The sequence below is a fragment of the Chionomys nivalis genome, chromosome 18 (genome assembly GCF_950005125.1).
Source record: "Chionomys nivalis chromosome 18, mChiNiv1.1, whole genome shotgun sequence".
Lineage (NCBI taxonomy): Eukaryota > Metazoa > Chordata > Mammalia > Rodentia > Cricetidae > Chionomys > Chionomys nivalis.
In genome coordinates, this window is record NC_080103.1 from 33946766 (window position 1) to 33967087 (window position 20322).

At 49.5% G+C, this 20322-nt stretch overlaps 1 protein-coding gene across 1 annotated transcript in view; it reads left to right on the forward strand.

Annotated features, from left to right (window-relative positions):
* Nucleotides 1–20322, forward strand: part of Bcar3 (BCAR3 adaptor protein, NSP family member) — a 103807-nt gene that overhangs the window by 69930 nt on the left and 13555 nt on the right. The window contains exons 4-7 of the mRNA XM_057793400.1: nucleotides 11360–11488; nucleotides 14231–14673; nucleotides 17199–17302; nucleotides 18316–18956. Of these exons, the coding sequence (XP_057649383.1) occupies nucleotides 11360–11488; nucleotides 14231–14673; nucleotides 17199–17302; nucleotides 18316–18956 (1317 nt within the window). The remainder of the gene's footprint in view (nucleotides 1–11359; nucleotides 11489–14230; nucleotides 14674–17198; nucleotides 17303–18315; nucleotides 18957–20322) is intronic.

Sequence of the window (20322 nt, forward strand, 5' to 3'; positions counted from 1 at the left end):
GGTGTAGGGGGAGCACAGCAGGGGTGTAGGGGGAGCACAGCAGGGGTGTAGGGGTAGCACAGCTGGGGTGTAGAGAGAGCACAGCAGAGGTATAGAGGGAGTAGTACATCAAGGGCGTAGAAGGGAGCACATCAGGGGTGTAGAAGGGAGCACAGCAGAGGTATAGAGGGAGTAGTACATCAAGGGTGTAGAGGGAGCACATCAGGGGTGTAGAAGGGAGCACATTAGGGGTGTAGAGGGAGCACAGCAGAGGTATAGAGGGAGTAGTACATCAGGGGTATAGAAGGGAGCACAGCAAGGGTATAGAGGGAGCACAGCAGAGGTGTAGGGGGAGCAGCAGGGGTGTAGAGGGAGCACAGCAGAGGTATAGAGGGAGAATTGGAAAGAATGGCTCAAAAATACGGGCCTCATCACTAAATGTTTGGCACCCAGAGAGTGACAGGGTCACAGGGATATGCCCATGGTGCCCTTGGTGACTTATAATTAGGCACCTTTTCCTTAAGGCCCTTCATTCCATCTGACTGGCAATGGTTGCAATCAATAAACAACTCTGCCCTGGCCCCATGACCAGCACATGCTTCAGTGCCATGTCACTGCACTGCCCACATCTGGAGTCACGGGCCAAGCTACTGTGTGCCCATGGGACTAGAAGAGGCAGGCATGTTTTGGGGCTTTCTGTAGTAAACAGTAATGGAAAATTTGAATTTGTTCTTTTCCCTCTTTGGACTTTTCCTTTCCCAAGTTAATTGTTGATTTAAGTAAAAGCTTTGGCATTGATCACCATTGTGAACATGGGAAACTTCTAGCCCGTAGAGTGGCCTGCACACCTGTTCTAAAAGTAGGAGCGGTGACTTCATAGCTGCCATGAATTATCTTTGTATTTTCATCTCTTTATGGTGGCAGGGCAGGTGTGCACATGCCATGGTACATTTGTGAGGGTTAGAGAACAGCTTGGGGGTATGCATTCTCCCCTTCTACCATGTCAGTCAAACTCAAGTCGTCAGGGTTAGGAATAACTTTCTCCTCTGAGCCCCGTTGGAGCTCCCTTGCTAAGTTTATAATAAAATAGTGTAGGTAAGCCTCAAAGGCAGCTGGTGTCCATGAGGTGAAATAAGCTGATATTGCTCTCACAATATACACAGTCACGAATACTATCTCAGTCTCTCTGTCCTCCTTCCGGTTGGTACGTCCAAGGGCTCACACTAATTAAAAGTTGCAGGTCCTGAAATCTGTAGAGAACAGGATCTCTTTGGGCTGTGGGTAGAGCTAACGGTTAGGAAATTAGTTGAGATGTATTTGTTTGGGGGAGTTTATGATCCATTCAGGCAGGGTTTCGATTGTAAAATACCATCTGGGTCTTTAAGAGTCATTTATGGGGCTGGAGAGACGGCTCAGCTGTCAGAAGCTAGGCTCGCAACGAAGTCGTTGATGTGTATACTTTGGAATTTGGCTTTCAACTTAGCCAGTCTGAAATTCAACAAAAGATGGGGTTCTAAAGAGCTGGGTTTCTGAATTCTACAAGGAACATGGTGTTTAGGTGGGGTTCCTGCAAGATGAGTGCGAAGAATGCGCATTTCCGAGTGATTTGTGGGTCGGCTATCCGAGACACGTTTGGGGAGTGTTTAACTGTTTCCTGGATGTTTAAGACATTTATCGGGGATAGCGACGTTCTTTGTCATGTCACATTGGGTCTTGCCAGAGTTCAGAGAATCTGAGATGGGGGTCTGTCATCTTGAATCTCTGCACCACCCCAGCTTGGGTGGTCCAGCATCCACCATGCCGCACAAATCCCACCTGAGCCCTGGGGAGGACAGATTTCACTTAGAAATCAGACCAGTTTTACATGATGAGCTACAACTGCAGTCAGACTTGTAAATTCGTGAACATAATTTCTGGGTAAGATTGCTTTAAAAACCTGGCCCATGGAGTTGTTTGGTATAACTCGATAAGAGGCCTGCACTGTTGTTGGCGACTCCCTTACTCTAATAGGCTGTTCCAAGACTGAAGAAAGGAAGCTTTGTGTGAGATCCCCGATGGCATTCTGGGTGCTGTGGTCTGATACTCCGAAGTAGACCAGAAAAGCCTAGCCGCCTGCCAGCTTGTGTGTTCTCCAGGCTTCTCCCCTCCTCCTGCCTCTCCCTCCCCTCTTTCCCTGCATGCAGTTTCTTCTCCTTCATCTTTGTTTCTAGTAATTTAATTTCCAGTCGTAATCATAAAATGAATGAATGACCAGAAATTTATCTTATTTGTGAAAATTCAGTAAGATTTTCTGTTTTTTTCCCTCAACTAAATGTTCAAGGCCCTGAAGAAGGCACAATCTCAGTTTTGTGCACACCCCAACCCTCTCTTGCACTCTTGTGTGGGGCTCTGCCATCTTCATGTCTGTGGCCTCACGAGTCACCCAGGGCCAACTGTATATATACGTATTAAAGTTGAAATTTGTAATTCGGTGCTTATTATGGAGGATGGGTTCTTATAAGGGACCAGCTTCATCTGCACAGACAGACCATTTACTGACTCTGTCCCCAGGTCCCAGGAATTGCTGCCTCTGAACTTGAACAAACAGACTAAACAACATTGTGTCTAAGTAGAGATTAAGTTGTCTAACAGCTGGTTTTTATTTTTTTAATTCTATTAGAACTAATTTTTCAGAGGCCAGAGAGACGGCTCAGTGGGTAAAGGTGCTTGCTGCCAAGTCTAACGACTTGAGTTTGATCCTCAGCACCCCCATGGTAGGAGAGACCATACTATCCTCTCACCCCCTTCCCCACACCATCCGTCAATCAATCAATCAATCAATCAATCAATCAGTGTAATTGAAAAATATTTTAATAATTTCTTAAAGGGCTAAAACTTCCTGACGGGTTTTATTCTTAGGTTATGTTCTAATTTTTTTGGTTAAAAAAAACCTTTTCATGTCTGTTGCTAAGAGTCGTCTTTGAAAGAAGTTTCTCATTGCACATTGGTCCGAGTGTCTGCCTGTCCCGCCTGCAGAACTGGGTTCTTGTATTAGGTTGTCCTATGAGGTGAGATTTCTCACCCCTGGGTGCCTAAGGTCACTTGTCTTTGACCCGCCTGCGAACTCTCTTCTCCGCAGTCCTGACAGAGAGGCTACCAAGTGGAAGGGAAGGCGAGCAGATGAGCACAGTGCCTGTCTCCGTCAGAAAGAGCCTGTTTGGGTGCATCTGTGTGTGAGGGGCTGGGCTAGGCTCTGGGACCCAAAGGCAAATGAGGTCCGGCTGGCCATCTTCCATGAGGATTAATGTCCTGAGGGCTTCTCCTAGAGTGGACTTCTCCACCTTAGAAAAGCGTAAGCTCCAAGCCCTTCCTACACCTGTCTAGCCCCCCTCTGGCTGTCCTCCTCCTGGACTCCAGCCGAGATGCACAGTCAGCAACTCCCCAGGTGTCAGTCTGTCTTTCCATCCACACTCCTAAGGCACAAGGAGGTAGGCATAGAGGACAGTGTATTTGGGGAGCCATGGAACAGGGTTCCATGCTTGAGAACATAATGGTAAGTTATTTAGGGGGCCTATTGGGAGAAAGCTGGGTTTTATTCATAGGTGACTATGAACCCTTGGAGACATGTCCAATATTTTCCTAGGCCTCAACAACCTCGAGATCCAAATAAGAGCCTGAAAACTGTATGCAAATTTGTGGGCTCTTAGACCCCCACTTGGTTGCTTAAGCCTATCTTCCCTGTCATTTAGTCCTGTCAGTATCCTCGGTATTCATGACCCTTCCGTGAGCTGGGTCTCCTGGCAAGTTCAGAGCTGATCCCAGCAAATTAGCAGGTTCAGCTTATAGCAAGGCTGCGGTTTGGCTTGTGGAGCTGTAAGGAGGATGAGATGGGACAGGATGGGGTCCGGGCCTCTGGCCCTCGTGGATGCAAGCCCTAGGGGTTGCTTTGTATTAGAAGTCCATTAGGAGTGAGACTGAAAGGATCTCATGTCTGCCTCAGCCTGGTGCAACTGTGACAAAACATCGCTTGATATGCGTCCTGTGACATTGTGGGTGGCAGGTTGTAGGACTGAAGTCAGGAGGTGGAGAAATCATAGGCCGTGGCTACTACAGGTGTTTCAGAACAAGAATTGAATTCAAGTCGGAAGCAAATCAGGGTTTGTTTTGCCTCAACAAAAGGTAGTTCTGAGGGTCATTTGGGTAATGAGGTCAGAGATGCCAGCGGCCAGCCATGAGTGGGTTTACCCAGATGGACCTCGGAGCCTGCCACTCACTGTCAGGGCTGGAAATGGAGACTTGAACATGCAGCACGCATTTCACATGACTGCACTGGCCTTGTGCCTCCCAGCCCTGCTCCACCCAGCCTTCTGCCATTGCAGGAGATTTGATCGCTCTAAAGCGCCTTTGTGTACTTGGACCTTCCCAGGGAGAGGTTTTCTTTCTTTCTTTCTTTCTTTCTTTCTTTCTTTCTCTCTCTCTCTCTCTCTCTCTCTCTCTCTCTCTCTCTCTTCCTTCCTTCCTCTTTCTTTCTTTCTTTCTTTCTTTCTTCCTCCTTCCCTCCCTCCCCCTTTTTGTTTTATTTGTTTGTAATGACATTATCCATGGAATAAAGAGCTGACCCTCAACCTCCAGTGCCAGGTCCCCTGCGTCTGAACCCTGTCTTTCTTAATTAGAACTGCATTGGTCACAGTGAGACCCAGCTCATACTGGCTAAGTCACAGGATTTTACTGTCTGCTACAAAGGTTTGTGCTTAGGGACTTGCAGGTCACGGGGACACCAGTCATCTCTTGTCTCCCTTTTAAGCACTGATTTCACCCTCTCTGCCACATTGGTCCTTCTGGCATAAAAAGTGTGGAGGTGAAGTAGCTACCAGGCTCCAGGTCTCATGGCATTTTCTCCAGCGTGAAATAGGCTGTCTTCTTCCAGAGTGGACGAGGGGCCCTCTCCCAGGCAACCAGTGATGGCCAGAATGACTCCGTACCACATGCCTGGAGTGGGAGTGGAGCTGTCCTTGGGGATGGGGAGGAAATGGGGGAAAGCTGGAGACACAGGTGTAGACCACACGCATTGCTACACCCTTGCGGGTTTCAGTTCTTTGTGCCCCAACCCTAAACCTCTAGGCCACTACTACTCATTATCTCCCAGAGCTGGGATGCCCAACATCTCCCTCCCGTTCTCTTCCAGTATTGTCCTCGAGACCCAGTTCTTATACGCTGGCCCTCCCTTTCACCCCACCCAGTGCTCTGTGGAAACTGTCTTGAGAACAGCTCCAGGCCACAGCGTTTCTCATTTGGACACAGGAGAAACCCAAAGACAAAGAACTGGAGGAACTCACCCAGGCTGCAGAGCGGGGAGAGGCGGGGATCGTATGGCAAGGCGGTTGGTCTGTCCCCAGAGCGTGGTGTGGTGTTGGACTGGTGTGCATGTGTGTACATGTGTGTGTGTGTGTGTGTGTGTGTGTGCGCGCGTGTGTGTGTGTGTGCATGTGTGTGGTCTTCCCAGAGAATGTTCCTCTCTGGAGCCTCCATCCCCTGCTCCTAGTCCCATGCTTGATCAGGTTCCCAAGTGTCCCTGCCAGTTCCTGGTGATTTGTACAACGTAAAATCCTATGGGAATTGAACCTTTCCTTACAGCCAGGGATAGTCTTAAGCAAATATTAATCATAATGCAGATGCTGTCTTTCTCTGAGTCTCCTGTCTCCTTCACAGGAATGAGTGGCTACAGCATCCTCTGGGGGTTTCTGGCAGAGGCCTCCTGCCCTCCCTCAGTAGCTGGCTGAGGAACTCACTTTGCCTGCATGTCCAGGCCCGTTCTTGGGTTTGATTTGAAATGTAGGCTCCGGGGCTCATGCAGGAGACCCAGGGCTCAACTCTTCCCAGGCCGGATTAGCTTTTTCTACCTTGGAGAGCTGCTGAGACATGGGTTTCCACAGTCACGGAGGATCCCAGCACATCCTTGGAGCTGGCTCTGAGCCTCCAAAATCTGTTTTGCAACATTTCCTGGGCCCTGGCTATTCCAGCTCACCAAGACCAGACTTGTAAGGTGTGGGGGCTACAGAAGCGCTCTTTGTACCGTTAGAGTGAGAGGCATGGTTCCCATAGCCATGCTCAGCCAGCTAGTATCAGTTCTGGATGAGGAACTAGGCTACGGCAAACTGGCCGTGAGCGCTGTCGAGAGGGTTGGCAAAGCTTGAGGCAGGACCCTTTCCCTAACTGCTTCCTTCCCAGACTCCAGCCTCTCTGAACCTCCTGCATCAGACCCCAGTATGAAGTCTGCTTATTTTCCAGATTTAGATTAATAGCATCTGGATGTCATTATCACAGCAGCTAGCATTAGTGCTGATTCCCCTGCCAGACTGTCTTCCAAGTCCTTACAGATACCCACTCATTTGGTCCCTACTAACATTATGTGGCATATTATCCCCACTTAGCAGTCAGGGAACCTAAGGCTCTACGAGGAATTAATGTCCCTTGTCCAAGACCACACAGCTGCTCAATATTACTGTGGCCTCTGGATTGAGGCAGCGAACTGGCCCAAGTTCTTGAATGCTGTAACATCTGTTAACATCAGGGTTACTACGACACCAGTGGTAGAGCCATGTGTGAGGCGTATACCCATAATCCCAGCACTTAGAAGGCAGAGGCAAGAGGTACGGGCCTTCAACGCCTCCCTTAGCTACACAGTGAGTTCAAGACTAGCCTGGGTCGCATTAATCTTGTCTTAAACAGCGACAACAAAATGCTAGTGATTCAGAGTCCCCATAAAAGACATCCATCTATAGTGACTTATGAATTTTCTAGCCAGTCTTCAGTCTAGCTGGACAACTGTGGGTCTCACTCACCCTGTCCCTCTGTTCCCACATCAGCTTTCTGCATCTTAGCTCAGACACTGGTGCCGATGGTGGAACTTGGGTGCTAATTTACACAGGGTCTGGGGTAGAGGGTAACCTTGACACAGGAGTTAAGAATTCCACTTAAAATCAGGCAGGCCGCGGAGTAGATGATACAGGTCCTGCCTGCTTCTGTCCCATAGGACTGTGGATAGTTTCAGCTCCTAGAATGAAGTTGGAGGTCTCGTAGGCAGAATGCCCTTGATCCAGAGTCGACCTTCCTTTCTTAGGCTATTGAGCCCTACATATCTGTGGTTGGTGCCCTTGAGAGACAGAGCCTATACCAGGCCACCATCTGCTTCCCCCTCCAGATAAGATGGGGAGGAGTGCCCTGAGGTGCTGTCCTCCAGATGTGGCGTGACTGCTGCACACATGAAGGACATGGTATGGTTGCTGACACATGAACCCACAGCGGCTATAGTTACCAACACAAGACCTGCACAAAATTAAACATGGAGGGCCAGCTGTGGTGAACATACCTTTAATCCCAGAACTCAGGAAGCAGAGGAAGGTGGATCTTTGAGTTCAAGGCCAGCCTGGTCTACAGAGTGGGTTCTAGGACGTAGAGGGTTACACAGAGAAAACCTATCACACACACACTCCAGAACAGAGGAAGGATGGACTCTCAAGGCCTTATCCCTAGCTGAGGAACTATTGACAGTTGGTGGCTGCCGAGGGAGAGTCACTTTGTGAGTATGGCCGCTGGTAGGTTCCTCGGGCTCCAGGGGATGAACCAGTACTCATGGGCGGACACTAAGGATTCAGTGAGTAAACAGATAAGTAAAAAGGAGGACATGAAGTTGGCAGGGAAACTTGAATGTGATAGCAGGGTCCTGGGGAGACTTGGAGGGGACAGTGAAGGGTGGAAGTGACCAAGATACATTGTGCTGCATACACATGAGAATGTCAAAGAATATATAAAAATAGAATATTTTAGAAGACTGTGAGACTTGCCTTCTAGGATGAAATTCAGATCTGGTGGCTAGATAGGAGTTCGAGCCTGGAGAGAAAATCGCACGTTTGCAGTGCAGTCATCTTGTGAGCGAGAACTGGCTCTTGCATTTTCTCGCTGCTGCATTCTGTCTGGCAGTAGGAGAGCACACATCTCAGGGAGCAGAGTTCGAGGCCAGCCTGGGCTACCCAAGTGCTGTCTCCAAAAACAAGCTGCATTAAATTAATTAATATATACAACTAAACAGTGAATGCTTTAGAGGGTACCCACTCCCTCCAAAACTCACCACCTACTCATGTGGTGGCCCTGAGTGGTGATCCTGGGACATCCCTTCAGTCTGAGAGGATTACACAGGTTCCCTACAGCAGTGTATGACCCGGTTTTAAAGTCTGGTCTCCACCTCAGTTATTGGAGGGTCCATGTCAACACTCTCCTTTTCTCTCCTCTCTGGGTGCCCCGCGGCCTCCCCCATCTCCTGGAGCATGCTATTATAGCCTGTTTGTGAGCACAGAAGCCGAGAGCGGTAATTAGGGACTTTCCTCTAAGGAATCAGGACAAAAGTCACAGGAGCGCCAGCTGAATTTATAGTTTGGGTAGCAAGTAAGAGTGCAGTGTGCTTTCCGGGAAAACTTGCATTGTAGCCAGTGCCTAGAAGGGTGGGGAGGCGGACAGTGGTCTGGATGTCGGGGCCCCGGTGAGGAGAACCAAACTCTCCGAGATTATAGCAGAGCTGCCTCTACGCGTTTACATCTTCTGCGTTGTCTCAGCTCAAACCTGGAAGCGAGCCCAGGGTACAGCACCAGGGGCTTGCGTGAGACTGCCTGTCTGGGTGACTGAAGAGCGATTGGGTTCACACTAGGGGTTAGGCTTCAGTAAAGCCTCCTTGATGGGGAGACCCCCCAAACCATAGGCTTCATGAGGCTTCACAGTAAAAAGCAAAGCCGCAGAAACCTCATCCTGGGATCTTTGTTTCTGTGGCTTTACTGTGTTCTTGAGGTGTTCAGGCCCTGCCTGAGGCCCTGCTCTGGGGAAAAGGTTGACAGAATTTCTTTCCCGTAAAACTTAGCGTCCAGCAGGAGCTAAAACAGATAATAGACGACCATCAGTTGACAGGCTGCCTTCTATACATGAATCTTCAGATGTAGCTTTACATAATTAATGCCAAGAGCTGCCGGTGCCAAACACTGCTGTGTGAAGCCCATAAGCGTCCTAGACAGCCAACCTTGCTCATCTTTGATATAAATTCCATCCATCAAAAGTCCCTCACCAGGCCTCGTGGCTCACACCTCTAAGCCCAGCAAAAGCACCGCTGTGATACAGAGGTCAGCCCGGGTTATGTAGTGAGTTCTAGGCCAGCCTGGGTTGCAGTGTGAGACCCAAACAAAGCGAATGAACAGAACCACGTTTGAATGCCTGTTCCACGGACCCGGGGGAGGAGGAGGAGACGTGAAGGTCCACCCGAAAATTCACCCGCATCTCTCTAGCCAGCACCATGAATGCTGCATGCAGTAGATCCTAAATCTGATTTTGCGTCGCTTGGTGGGGGAATGTTTGGGGGACTCTCGCCTTCTTAAGCAGTGTGTGAGGAGTAATTCTGTGGTTCTTTGGGCCTCTGGAGAACAAGCTGGGGAACTTGGGGCCTGGCCTTTCCCTTCCTATAGAACCCTCAAGGAGTGGTCCCGAAACCCATTTCCTGTGCTTGCATAAGCAGGAGGATTCTAAACCCAACCTGTCACCAGCGTCACCGCCAATTCTGCAGCCATTGCTGCGCAGCGCTCAAGCTATTTGGCGTGAAGGACCAGTGTTTCACTTAACAACAATAACAAAATATTCTTCATTCTCGGTGTTTTAGCTAAGGTTTCTATTGCTGTGATCAAACACCATGACTGAGGTAACCTGCAGAGGAAAGGGCTTACTTCAGCTTACACTTCCAGGTGACAGTCCCTCACGGAACTTCCCTTAGGGAAGTCAAGGCAGGGACTCAAACAGGGCAGGAGCCTGGAGGCAGGAGCTGATGCAGAGGCCAAAGAGGGGTGCTGCTTACTGGCGTGTTCATCATGGCTTGCTCATCCTGCTTTCTTGTAAAACTCAGGACCACCAGCCCAGAGGTGGCACCACCCACAATAGGCTAATCACATCAATCACCAATTAAGGAAATGCCCTACAGGCTTGCCTATAGCCCAGTCTGATGGAGGCATGAATTTTCAGCTGGAGTTCCCTTCCCTCAAATGACTGTAGCTTGTGTCAAGCTGATTAAAAAAACAAAACAACAACAAAACCAAATTCCCTATCCCCCATAAAAACTAACCAGCACTCTGGGTAGAGTAGTTTATATCTGTAATCCCAGCACTTGAGAGGCTGGGGCAGGAGGATTATTAATTCAAGCCTAGCTAAGGCTACTGAGACAGCTTGTCTCAAAGAGGACTGGGGAGATGACTTATTGGGTAAAGCTCTCATCACGCAGGCATGAGGACCAGAGTTTGAATTCTCAGAACTTCACAAAAATGGGTTGGGTATGGCAACCAGTTCAGAGGGTAGACACTGGGAATCCCTAGAGCCAGACTAACCAAAGCAGTTTGACTCTGAGTTCAGCCAGAGACCCTGCCTCAATATACAAGGTGGAGCTCAATCACGGAAGAAGCTCAGTATCAACCTCAGGAACCTACATGCACACATGTGTGCATCCATCCGCACGTAAACTCAAGCATTCATTCATATACAGAACATAAGCAGGAGAGTCATCTATAACTCAAGGGCTGGGAAGGTGGTGCAGCCGTTAAGAGTTCCCAGCACCCATCTGTGCTCATAACCATCTGTAACTCCAGTTCCAGAGGATCTGACGACCTTGTCTGACCTCCAGTCATGTGATACACAGACAAAAATGCAGGTGAAACACCCATACAAATACAATTAAAGCAAATAAAAGCTTTTAAAAAAGAAATCTTTAAAAATCATTTGAACAGTTATGTATAACTCAGACATCTATTACTAGATTGAAGGGTAAAACTCCTCCCTCTGTTTAAAAACCTTTTATAAGCTAACTTAATTCTTGAACTGGAGTTTGCCTACAGCAAAAAATAAAAAGGAAAGAAAGAAAAGCAAAGCAAACCAGAGCCTTTGCTACCAGTCTCAAGAACTGTGCTTTTGGCTATCCTGGCCCTGGGGCCCAGGGTCAAAGGCCACTGGGGAACTGCTGTCCTTCCCAGCTCCTTGTTAGGGCGGTTATAAAAGAGAATGAGGAAGCTCCCACAGGAAGACAGCAGCCTGGTTGGGCTGTGTCCCTCCGTCCCTCACACCTCTCACTTGGTTAGTTGCTTTTCGAGCAGACGATTTCCCTACCCGAGCTCCATGCACAGGTGAAGACTTTATTCTCTACCTGCAGCTGGGGAAGTGAAAGGGCACGGCTCATTGTCATCTGCCTCCAGGTCCCTTCTTGAAGGCAGCTTTGGGTCTATACCGGTTTGCTTGGCAAAGCAGTGGGCCAGCGAGGTGGTGGCCACTTCTGGCTGGTTATGGCCTGCCCAGGGAAGGTGAGGTCACTGTGGACTCTGTGTTGCAGTTCTCCAAGGAGAGGCACATCATGGACAGGACCCCCGAGAGGTTGAAAAAGGAACTCGAAGAGGAGCTGCTGCTGAGCAGTGAGGACCTGCGCAGCCACGCCTGGTACCATGGCCGCATCCCGCGACAGGTATGCGCTCTTCTCTCCTTAGGCAATGTCGTACTGATGATGCTGTTGGGTCCAGCCCACAGATCATAAAACTCTAGTAAATATAGTATACAGTTACTCATGGGTTTTTATTATAAGTGTAATCTGGGCAGTCATTAGCCAGGAACAACAGAACAGGAAATGAATGTCCAAGTCTACACTGGTGGCAGGTAAATATTGTCTTTGATGTAACAGATTTCACCTTTTAAAATTGTTACATTTATTCATTTAGTGTGTGTGTGCCTCACCACACGTGGAGCTCAGAAGACAGCTTGTGGGAATTCTCTCTCTTCCCACCATGTGAGTTCTAGGGATCCAAACTCAAGTCATCAGACTTGGCAGCAAGTACCTTTACCTGCTAAGCCATCTTGCCAGCCCCAAATTTACTTATTTATTTTTTATAGATAGGATCTCTGTGTAGCCCTGACTGTCCTAGAACTCACTCTATAGACGAGACTTGGCCTTGAACTCACAGAGATCCTCCTGCCTCTGCCTCCCGAGTGCTGGGTTTAAAGGTGTGCACCACCCCTGCCCAGTTTAGTTCCAAATTTCTTAACACTATCAAAGAAATAATTCTTATTCTGATCTTGATTTTTTGTGTGTGTGCATGTATGTGCATAATCTTAAAATTGACTGTAGAGGGGGCTGAAGAGATGGTTTGGCGGTTAAGAGCACTGATGGCTCTTCCAGAGGACCTGGGTTCAATTCCCAGCAACCACATGGCTGTTCACAGCTGTTTGTAACTCCAGTTCCAGGGGACCTGACACCCATGGCAAAACACCAGTGCACATAAAATAAAAATAAATAAAAATTGAGTGTAGGAAATTCAGATAAGAAAAAAGCAAATTCAACTCCTATTCCTAATTGTCTCCCCTGGAAATAGGCTTTATGAATATTTGGTGCATATCTCCCCCGACCTCCTCTGTCAAGTAGGGGATCTTCCTGCATTTCCTTGGCCCACTTTCTTCACCTAATGATGTGGCCTGGGAATTTACTCTGGCTGTAAAACATCCTCCTGCCCCAGTGCACATGAGGGTATGCCCATCACACACCTGCATCACAATGTATTGGGTACTTTCAGCGTTTCTAGCAGTCTGACCAGCATCCTGTAAGATAACTACCATGTTCAGACCTATAATTCTTCCTACTGGCTCGATTCCGGGAAATGGAATTTCTATGTGAAAATATATTTTTAAGGCAAAGATGCAATTTCAAAGTAACCATGGTAGCATACTATTCTGAGCTAGCAGAAGTATAGCATCACTTGGATGCTAGAATATCCTAGAAAAAAAAAACATGCCATCACTGCTGTCCTTTTTAGTGTGCCGGGAGGAGGAACTCTCAGTAATGTGCCATCCTGGACTGGTAACTGAAGCCCTCAGCAATGATAACCGTATGCCAGTGTTCTATTCCTTTGACACTTTCAGCCCCCTATAGGCAATAGCATTATCTATATCTCACAGATGATGTAACTGAGCCACAAAGAGCTTATGTAATTTTTCTAGTGACACATCCAGGACAGAATGTAAACCTTGGTGGTCAGGCTCTGAAATGACTGACACAGTAGGTCTCTGCTGTAAACATCACCATCATGGTGGGTACCTATTTGGGGGTATCCATGGTGTTACAGGCATTGTAAAACCAGTGTTTTAAATATTTTATATATGCAGATGTATTATCTTTACAATAACTTTGTGAGATGAAGCAACCGCAAGCCTCCTAGCAAGTCCAGAACTCACCATGTCGTCCCGGGGCTCACCCTGCTGTGCAGATGGAATCTTAGGACAATGTCTAGGGACCAAAACGGCTCCTACTCTTCCTCCCTTCCTTCTTAGAAGGAGAATCAGACCCACAGGGCACACTCTCCTTTCTTCCTGCTGTCTTACATTCTTCAAGTCTGTGTTAATGTCATGTTCTTGTGACATCTTCCTGACCGCTCTCATTTTAAAGATAACCTTCCCAAGCACCCTGTCTCCCTTCCGAAGTTTTCTTTTCCTTCACAACATCTGACATATTCCAGTGGCTGTCTGTCCTGAGATGGGAGTGGCTACAACACATAGAAAGTCCCTGAAGAAGGACACTTAGTCACTACTGTGCCCCTAAGCCTGCAGGCAGTAGCGCTGGGCACGTAGAGGATGGGCAATAAATACTTTGGGTGTTACATTTTTGAGAGAGGGCTGACCTCCAGCGTGTTATGTGTCCTGGTCTGGCCTCAAGCTGACAATCCTGTTTTAGTGTCCTGAGCACTGGGCTTACAGTTGTGCATGGCCTTACCCAGCTAGTAAATACCTCTGGAGTGCGATATTTAACAAACTAGAGATCTGACCGCAGGGGAGTGCTAGGAGATGGCTCAGAGGATAGAATAGTCATTTTGTAGCAGAAGAATCAATCCTCAAATCCACATAAAAAGGGGGGAGGGGGGAGAGAGAGAGACAGAGAGAGATGGAGAGACGACAGAGAGAGAGACAGAAGAAAAGGAAAAGCCAGGTGTGGTAACACAGGCAATGGGGAGGCAGAGAGAGGCAGATTCCTGGCTTGCTGGCCTAGTTAGACTACTTGGAGAGGTTCTAGGCCGGTGGGAAGCCCTGCCTCAAAAGATGGATTGTGTCTGCGGCTTGACACCCAAGGTCTCTGCATGGATGCACACACACAGTCTGACTTCTGCTAAACTCTTGAGAAAAAATGTTTGCCTTTCCTGCTCCTCACCCACTGTTTTGTCTACAGGTATCTGAAAACCTGGTGCAGCGAGATGGCGACTTCCTGGTTCGCGACTCCCTGTCTAGCCCGGGAAACTTTGTCCTGACCTGTCAGTGGAAGAATCTCGCTCAGCACTTTAAGATCAACCGGACTGTTCTGAGGCTCAGTGAGGCCTACAGCCGCGTGCAGTACCAGTTTGAGATGGAAAGCTTTGACTCCATCCCTGGGCTGGTGCGCTGCTACGTGGGCAACCGGCGGCCCATCTCCCAGCAGAGCGGTGCCATCATCTTCCAGCCCATCAACAGGACAGTGCCCCTCTGGTGTCTGGAGGAGCGTTACGGTACCTCACCAGGCTGCGGCCGGGAGGGCAGCTTTACTGACGGAAGGCCAGATGTGGCTAAGAGACTGAGCCTCACCACCACCGGTAGCATCCAGGCTCGGGAAAGCTTGTCCCGGGGAAACCTGCTCAGGTAGGTCTGAGGGGTGCTGGGGGCCCAGCTTAGGCCAAGGAGTTGAGGATATTGCTACCCTCAGTGTGAGTGGGGAGTGTTACAAGGTGTGCGTGATTAGTTCCCAGTTAAAGAGCACAAATAGCCAATGGTGGAGCCGGGTGTGTCATGCACGCCTATGAAGTGGGGAGATTGTCCCGACTCAAGGCCTTCCTAGATTACAGAATGAGACCCCGTTTCAAAAACAAAAACAGCAACAAAAGTCACAGCAGCTGAGCAGGGGGGAGGCTGACCTGAAGGTATGGGGATATTTGGGGGACACTGCGAAAAAGAGGGGAAGACAGTCAAGGGCCAGAGGAGCCTGGAGGGTTGGCGGCTCAGTCTAGAACAGAGGGCTATGTAAGGAAGGGGTGGCGCAGGGGTAATGGTGGAGGTTTTCTGGCAGACTAAGGTGCTACAAAAAGCTTGGTATGTTGAACAAATCCTAAGCTAAAACCGGGCAGCACTAGGCACAGACCGAGGAGAGAGACTAAAGCAAGTCGGAGAGGGTTTCAGGAGGGGCCCAGGCTGAAAGGGAGAATGAGAGAGAGAGAAGCGAGGCTTCTAGAGTCTTGGGTCTTGGAGGGAGACGGAGAAGACCGCCTAGGTGATATACGGCAGTGACTCTGGGAAGGGGGTGTGTTTTGAAGGAAAAAGTCATTTCATCTGTGGAGGGACCGCGGCTGTGCCGGCGTCAGCATCCAGCAGAGGTCAGTGTTGAGGCCTCGGACTCAGAACCGAGAGCCCAGAAAAGGGTTGGCTTGGAGAGGGAACTGAAGGACTGAGATGGGGGGCGGGGCACTGTACCCTGTGCCCCTGGAATGAAGAGAAACTCAGAGAACAGGACAGGAAAGGGCTGAGAGGCGAGCTCTATGTCTGTATAGCTCTGGCTTCCAGAGTTGAGGCTCCTTCACAGATCCAACTTGCCAGAGTTGGTGGGAGGAGACAAGATGAGATCTAGACTGACACCCCCACCCCTGGTTTCTGAGCTCCCATGTTTAAGTGAACGTGTCTGTTCTTCTCTCTGCTCTTCTCTGTCTGGGCCAGGCGAAAATATAAACTATAATTTCTTCATGGCAAAAACGCCTCATGAAATCCAGGACTATGTGAGTAACAGAAATTACAGCTGTGCTCCCTGGTTCGCGTTAGTCAGCATCTGACTCAGGACCTGTGGCTCCTGGCTGGCTCCATGTGGCTTGCTGTGCAACCCCGGACAGAGACCTTAACTTCTCTGGGACTCCCTTTCTCCGTCGGGAAGCATGGAACCTGTGTGGGTTTAGACGGTGAAGGAAACGGAAAGCGTTTACTTACAGTAAGCGCTAACGTTCCTGGTATCTGCAGGGGAGGCAAAAGTCAGACTTGGGCGTAAGCAGGGAGGCAAGGATGATATGGGAGATGCTCTTCTGATTGTTCTCTGGAATGTAGAGGCGCTGCTACAGCTTCCCACGGGCAGCAGCCCACACACTCCAGGTGGAGGAAGGGCGACCTCAACATGACCCGTGGCCTTAATGAACTTGTCACCCCTACCTCGCTGCCCTTCGGCGACTTCCCCACGTCAGCTTTGGCCCTCTGCCACCTGCTCTGACGTTGGGCATGCTCCTTGACTGGCAGCCTCAAGCTCTGGGCAAAGGTGTGCCTTCGCGGGCAGGTTACATTCCACTCGTCCAGCTGTTCTGGGCCCCTGGCATCTAATGGGTTGATCACGGTGGACGTGGCTCAAATATTATTTCTCAGGAGCCACTTCCTTTTGGAATTTGCCCCGTCTTTGACTTACTTATCTTTGAGAGGTTGCTGGAAGTTTGTTTTGTTTCCCAAAGGTAGGGAAGACCTGGTTTGTGTGAGATGGGGGTGGAGGAGCAGGGAGGTGGGGGAACCTGTTCACTGCAGCCTGGCTGGTCCTGTGCCTCTCTTCCCCTATTGAGAGCATCCAGTCCCCTGGTAAAAGTGTTCCAGCTGCCACTTTGCTTCTAGCTCAGCAGTTGGAGGTTACCTGTGGGTGCTTCAGGCACAGAGTCAGGAAGATAGGTGCGTGCAGCCACCCCCTGGGATTTGCAGATTATTGGGGTAGGGGGTAGGGAGGAGGGAGTGCTGATCTGTGCATAGACATGGAGTGACCTCCAACTTCCGTCCAGCTGACATTGATCCATGGTGGAAAAGTCGTGTTAGTTAAATAAGTCATCCCCCCAGAGAATGAGAATCATCTTAAGCCTTTTTTTAAAGTACACACTCCCATTCATCAGATTCCTCATCCCCCAGAGGGCCGCGACCCATGCACCCTGCTCTGTTCAACAGGATGGAAGGCTTGAGGAGGCCTCCTAGGACCCAGCTGCCTTGGCCCTGGGGACTCGGCACACCCCGTCAGTTTCTCCTCCTTGTGGCCTTTTCTTTGCTGTGAAGGGTATGCGCCGCACTCGTTCTGGAAGATTTCTTTCCTTAAATTTCCGTGACGTTGCCTACAGAAGGCTTTGCTACTTAATGACACGTCTGTGCCTGGTCTTTGGCTTCAGGAATAAAGAGAAGAGTGGCAGCCAGCCCGCCTGCCTGGATCACGTGCAGGACAGGAGGGCCTTAGCCCTCAAAGCCCACCAATCGGAGAGCCACCTGCCCATAGGTAGGTGTGGGGGAGCCTCAGGGATGAGGGTGGGAATGTGGCCCTGGTTGCCGGTGGGCTCTTCCTGCCTGAACAAGCCCCAGGCTTTGAGGACTCCATACCTGCAACCTAGAGGGGAGGTTAGCAGAGCTGCCTGGTTGTGGTCCCTGAACTCAACGCTTTATCATCATTCCAGCATTTAAATCCCATAACCAGCCTTCAAAGCGGGAGTTATCCTCATCTTGCAGCTGAGGAAACTAACGTATTAAGGAGGAGGGTAGCCTAGAATTTGCACCCAGGTTTTGTACATTTCAAGCCCTTTTGATAAGTGGTGGCTTTCAAGACAGAAAAGTGCGCCCCTTTAGCGTTCCCCCATCCCCTACCCTGTGTAACAGTAGCTCACCTACAGATGCATTGCCGCTTCTCTGTGCTCTTTCCATGATGGGGGGAGGGGGTGTGTAGGACCTGGGAAAGGCAAAGCATTCGGTGTTAGTGGGATGGTTTTTCATTTCTTTTATATGTAACCTCTCATGGGACCAAAGAGTGATTTTTCCTAGTGCCCCTTTGTAAGCTGTTTCTGTGCGACTTCTCTCAGCATGTCTGCCTACCATCCCTGCATCTCTTGCTCTCTCGTGAATGCTGACTGAGACCAACCAGACTTCGAGAGTGACTCAGAGCCCTTAAGGCTCTGTGGCTGGAGACTTCTGTTCCTTAGAGCAGGATTGTGTTATTCACTGCCCAAGACATGTTTTCCTGTTCTGACTGTCCCAACCTGCTGTGACCATAAAATGGTGTTACAGCCCAGCCCCTGGGGTTTAGAATCCCTCCCGAGAGGGAGGTGGAGCCAGCGGAACCTTCACAGTGTTCTGGACTGCCACAGAGAAGACCTGCTGGGAGAAAGCCCACCAGTGTTTCCTTTGTGGCTGAGAGGGGAACCCAAGGGCACTGAGTGAGAGCTGGGAACTGCCACTCCCACTCTGCTCTCTGTTCTCCAGACAACTGAGCTTTCTCTGCCCTTTTTTTTCCCTCCGCAGGCTGCAAGCTGCCCCCTCAGTCTCCAGGTATGGATACAAGCCCTTGCCCCAGCTCTCCTGTGTTCAGGACTGGCAGCGAGCCCACCCTGAGCCCGGCACTGGTCCGAAGATTCTCTTCAGACACTAGGGGAGGAGGGGAAGCCCTGCGGGGATCAGATAGTCAGCTGTGCCCCAAGCCACCCCCAAAGCCCTGCAAGGTGCCCTTCCTCAAGGTTCCCCCATCTCCGTCTTCCTGGCTCAACTCCGAGGCCAACTATTGTGAACTGAACCCTGCTTTTGCTGTGGGCTGTGACAGGGGAGCCAAGCTTGCCCCACACGAGGAGCTGCTGACAGCCAAACACAATGGGGCGTCAGGCCCCCGGAACTCTGGCATCAACTACTTGATCCTCGATGGGGATGACCAAGTGAGACCTTGGGATCCTCTGGCAGCACAGACGGACGAGGGTCAGGAGGACAAGACGACGTTTGTGCCACCTCTCACGGAAACCGTGTCGTCATTCAGACCCAATGACTTTGAGTCCAAGCTCCTTCCTCCGGAGAACAAGCCCCTGGAAACCTCCATGCTGAAGCGTGCAAAAGAAGTGTTCACCAACAACGACGCCAGGGTCATCGCGCAGCACATGCTGAGTGTGGACTGCAAGGTTAGTGCTCTGGGGTTGGCCCCTTCCCACAGTGGAGCCTTGTAAGGGCACCTGCCTGGCTGTCTGTACTCTGCCTTGTTGGCTAGGTACTTTGTCACAGGGAAAAGCCAGAGGGTAACGCAGGTGTGGAGATTTACTTACAGGGTGGGAACCAGCAGGAGAACCTTTGCCCAGCAGGAAGCTGGTAAACTTCACCTTGGACAGAGGGAAGGTAGGCCTGCCCCGCCCCTGACCTCATCTGCTGATAACAGGATTTGTGACTCCTCCTCCTCCTCCTCCTACCTGGTACTTGGTTAAAATTCTCCTCAGGCCAGTCAGAACTGAACAGCTGGGTCCCAAGGAGTATAGCTGAAAGCCTGGTTTTGGGAGTTGCAGGACCCTGGCTATTTTATTCTATACTTACCTATGTGCCATATTTACTTTATTATTGACATGCTCTCTAGGATAATCATCTTCAACTGGATCTTTTTAAATTTTTTACAAGAATTCTTTAAGTTAGAAAAACTGTAAAATGAAGATTAGAAGAAAAGATAAAATCATACAAAATCCAGTTTCCTTCCTAGGCCTGAGAGATAGCAGCCAGCATACCTGCTAAGACAAGACACGGCCTGAATACAGTCCAGAATCTACATGGTGGAAAGAGAGGACCAACTCCTGCAAGTTGACTTCTGAGCTACACAAACAACAAGGCATATATATATACATACATACACACACACACACACACACATGCTTGTACACACAGAGAGAGAATAAAAATCTCACAAACTCATGCTGGAGAGATAACTCAGTGATTAAGAGCACTGGCTACTCTTCCAGAAGACCCTAATTTGATTCCTAGCACCCACATAGCAGCCATAACATATTTAACTCCAGGTCCACGGGGTCTTACTTTCTCTTCTGGTGTCTGGGCACGAGTCACACATGTACTGTACAGACATGAATGCAGGCAAAACACCCATACACATAAAATAAAATTAAAAAGTCCTGGTTCCTAAATGACAGCCACTGACAGCACTTGGCATGTGGCATGCCAGGCCTGCCGGCTTTGTGGGTAATACTTGCTAATCACATACAGATACCATCTCAAGCCTGTGGCTCTCATTCCACAGCTACACAGTTTCATCATCTTCATTTCTTATAGCGGCATTTGCTTCAGGAGCAGTGACCTGTGTCCATAAGCTCTCAGTCTCTCTTCGACAGTGGGCATCTGGGGCTTGACCCACCTTTTCAGTACACAGTAGTTGACGCTTGGGCATTTGAGTGACAGCTAAGGCCTCAGTGAAATTTGAAGTCCGATTTCATTCAGTTCAGAGAAGGCTATGAGTTTCAAAGGTTAGGATTTGTTCAAGAGCTGGATTTTCCT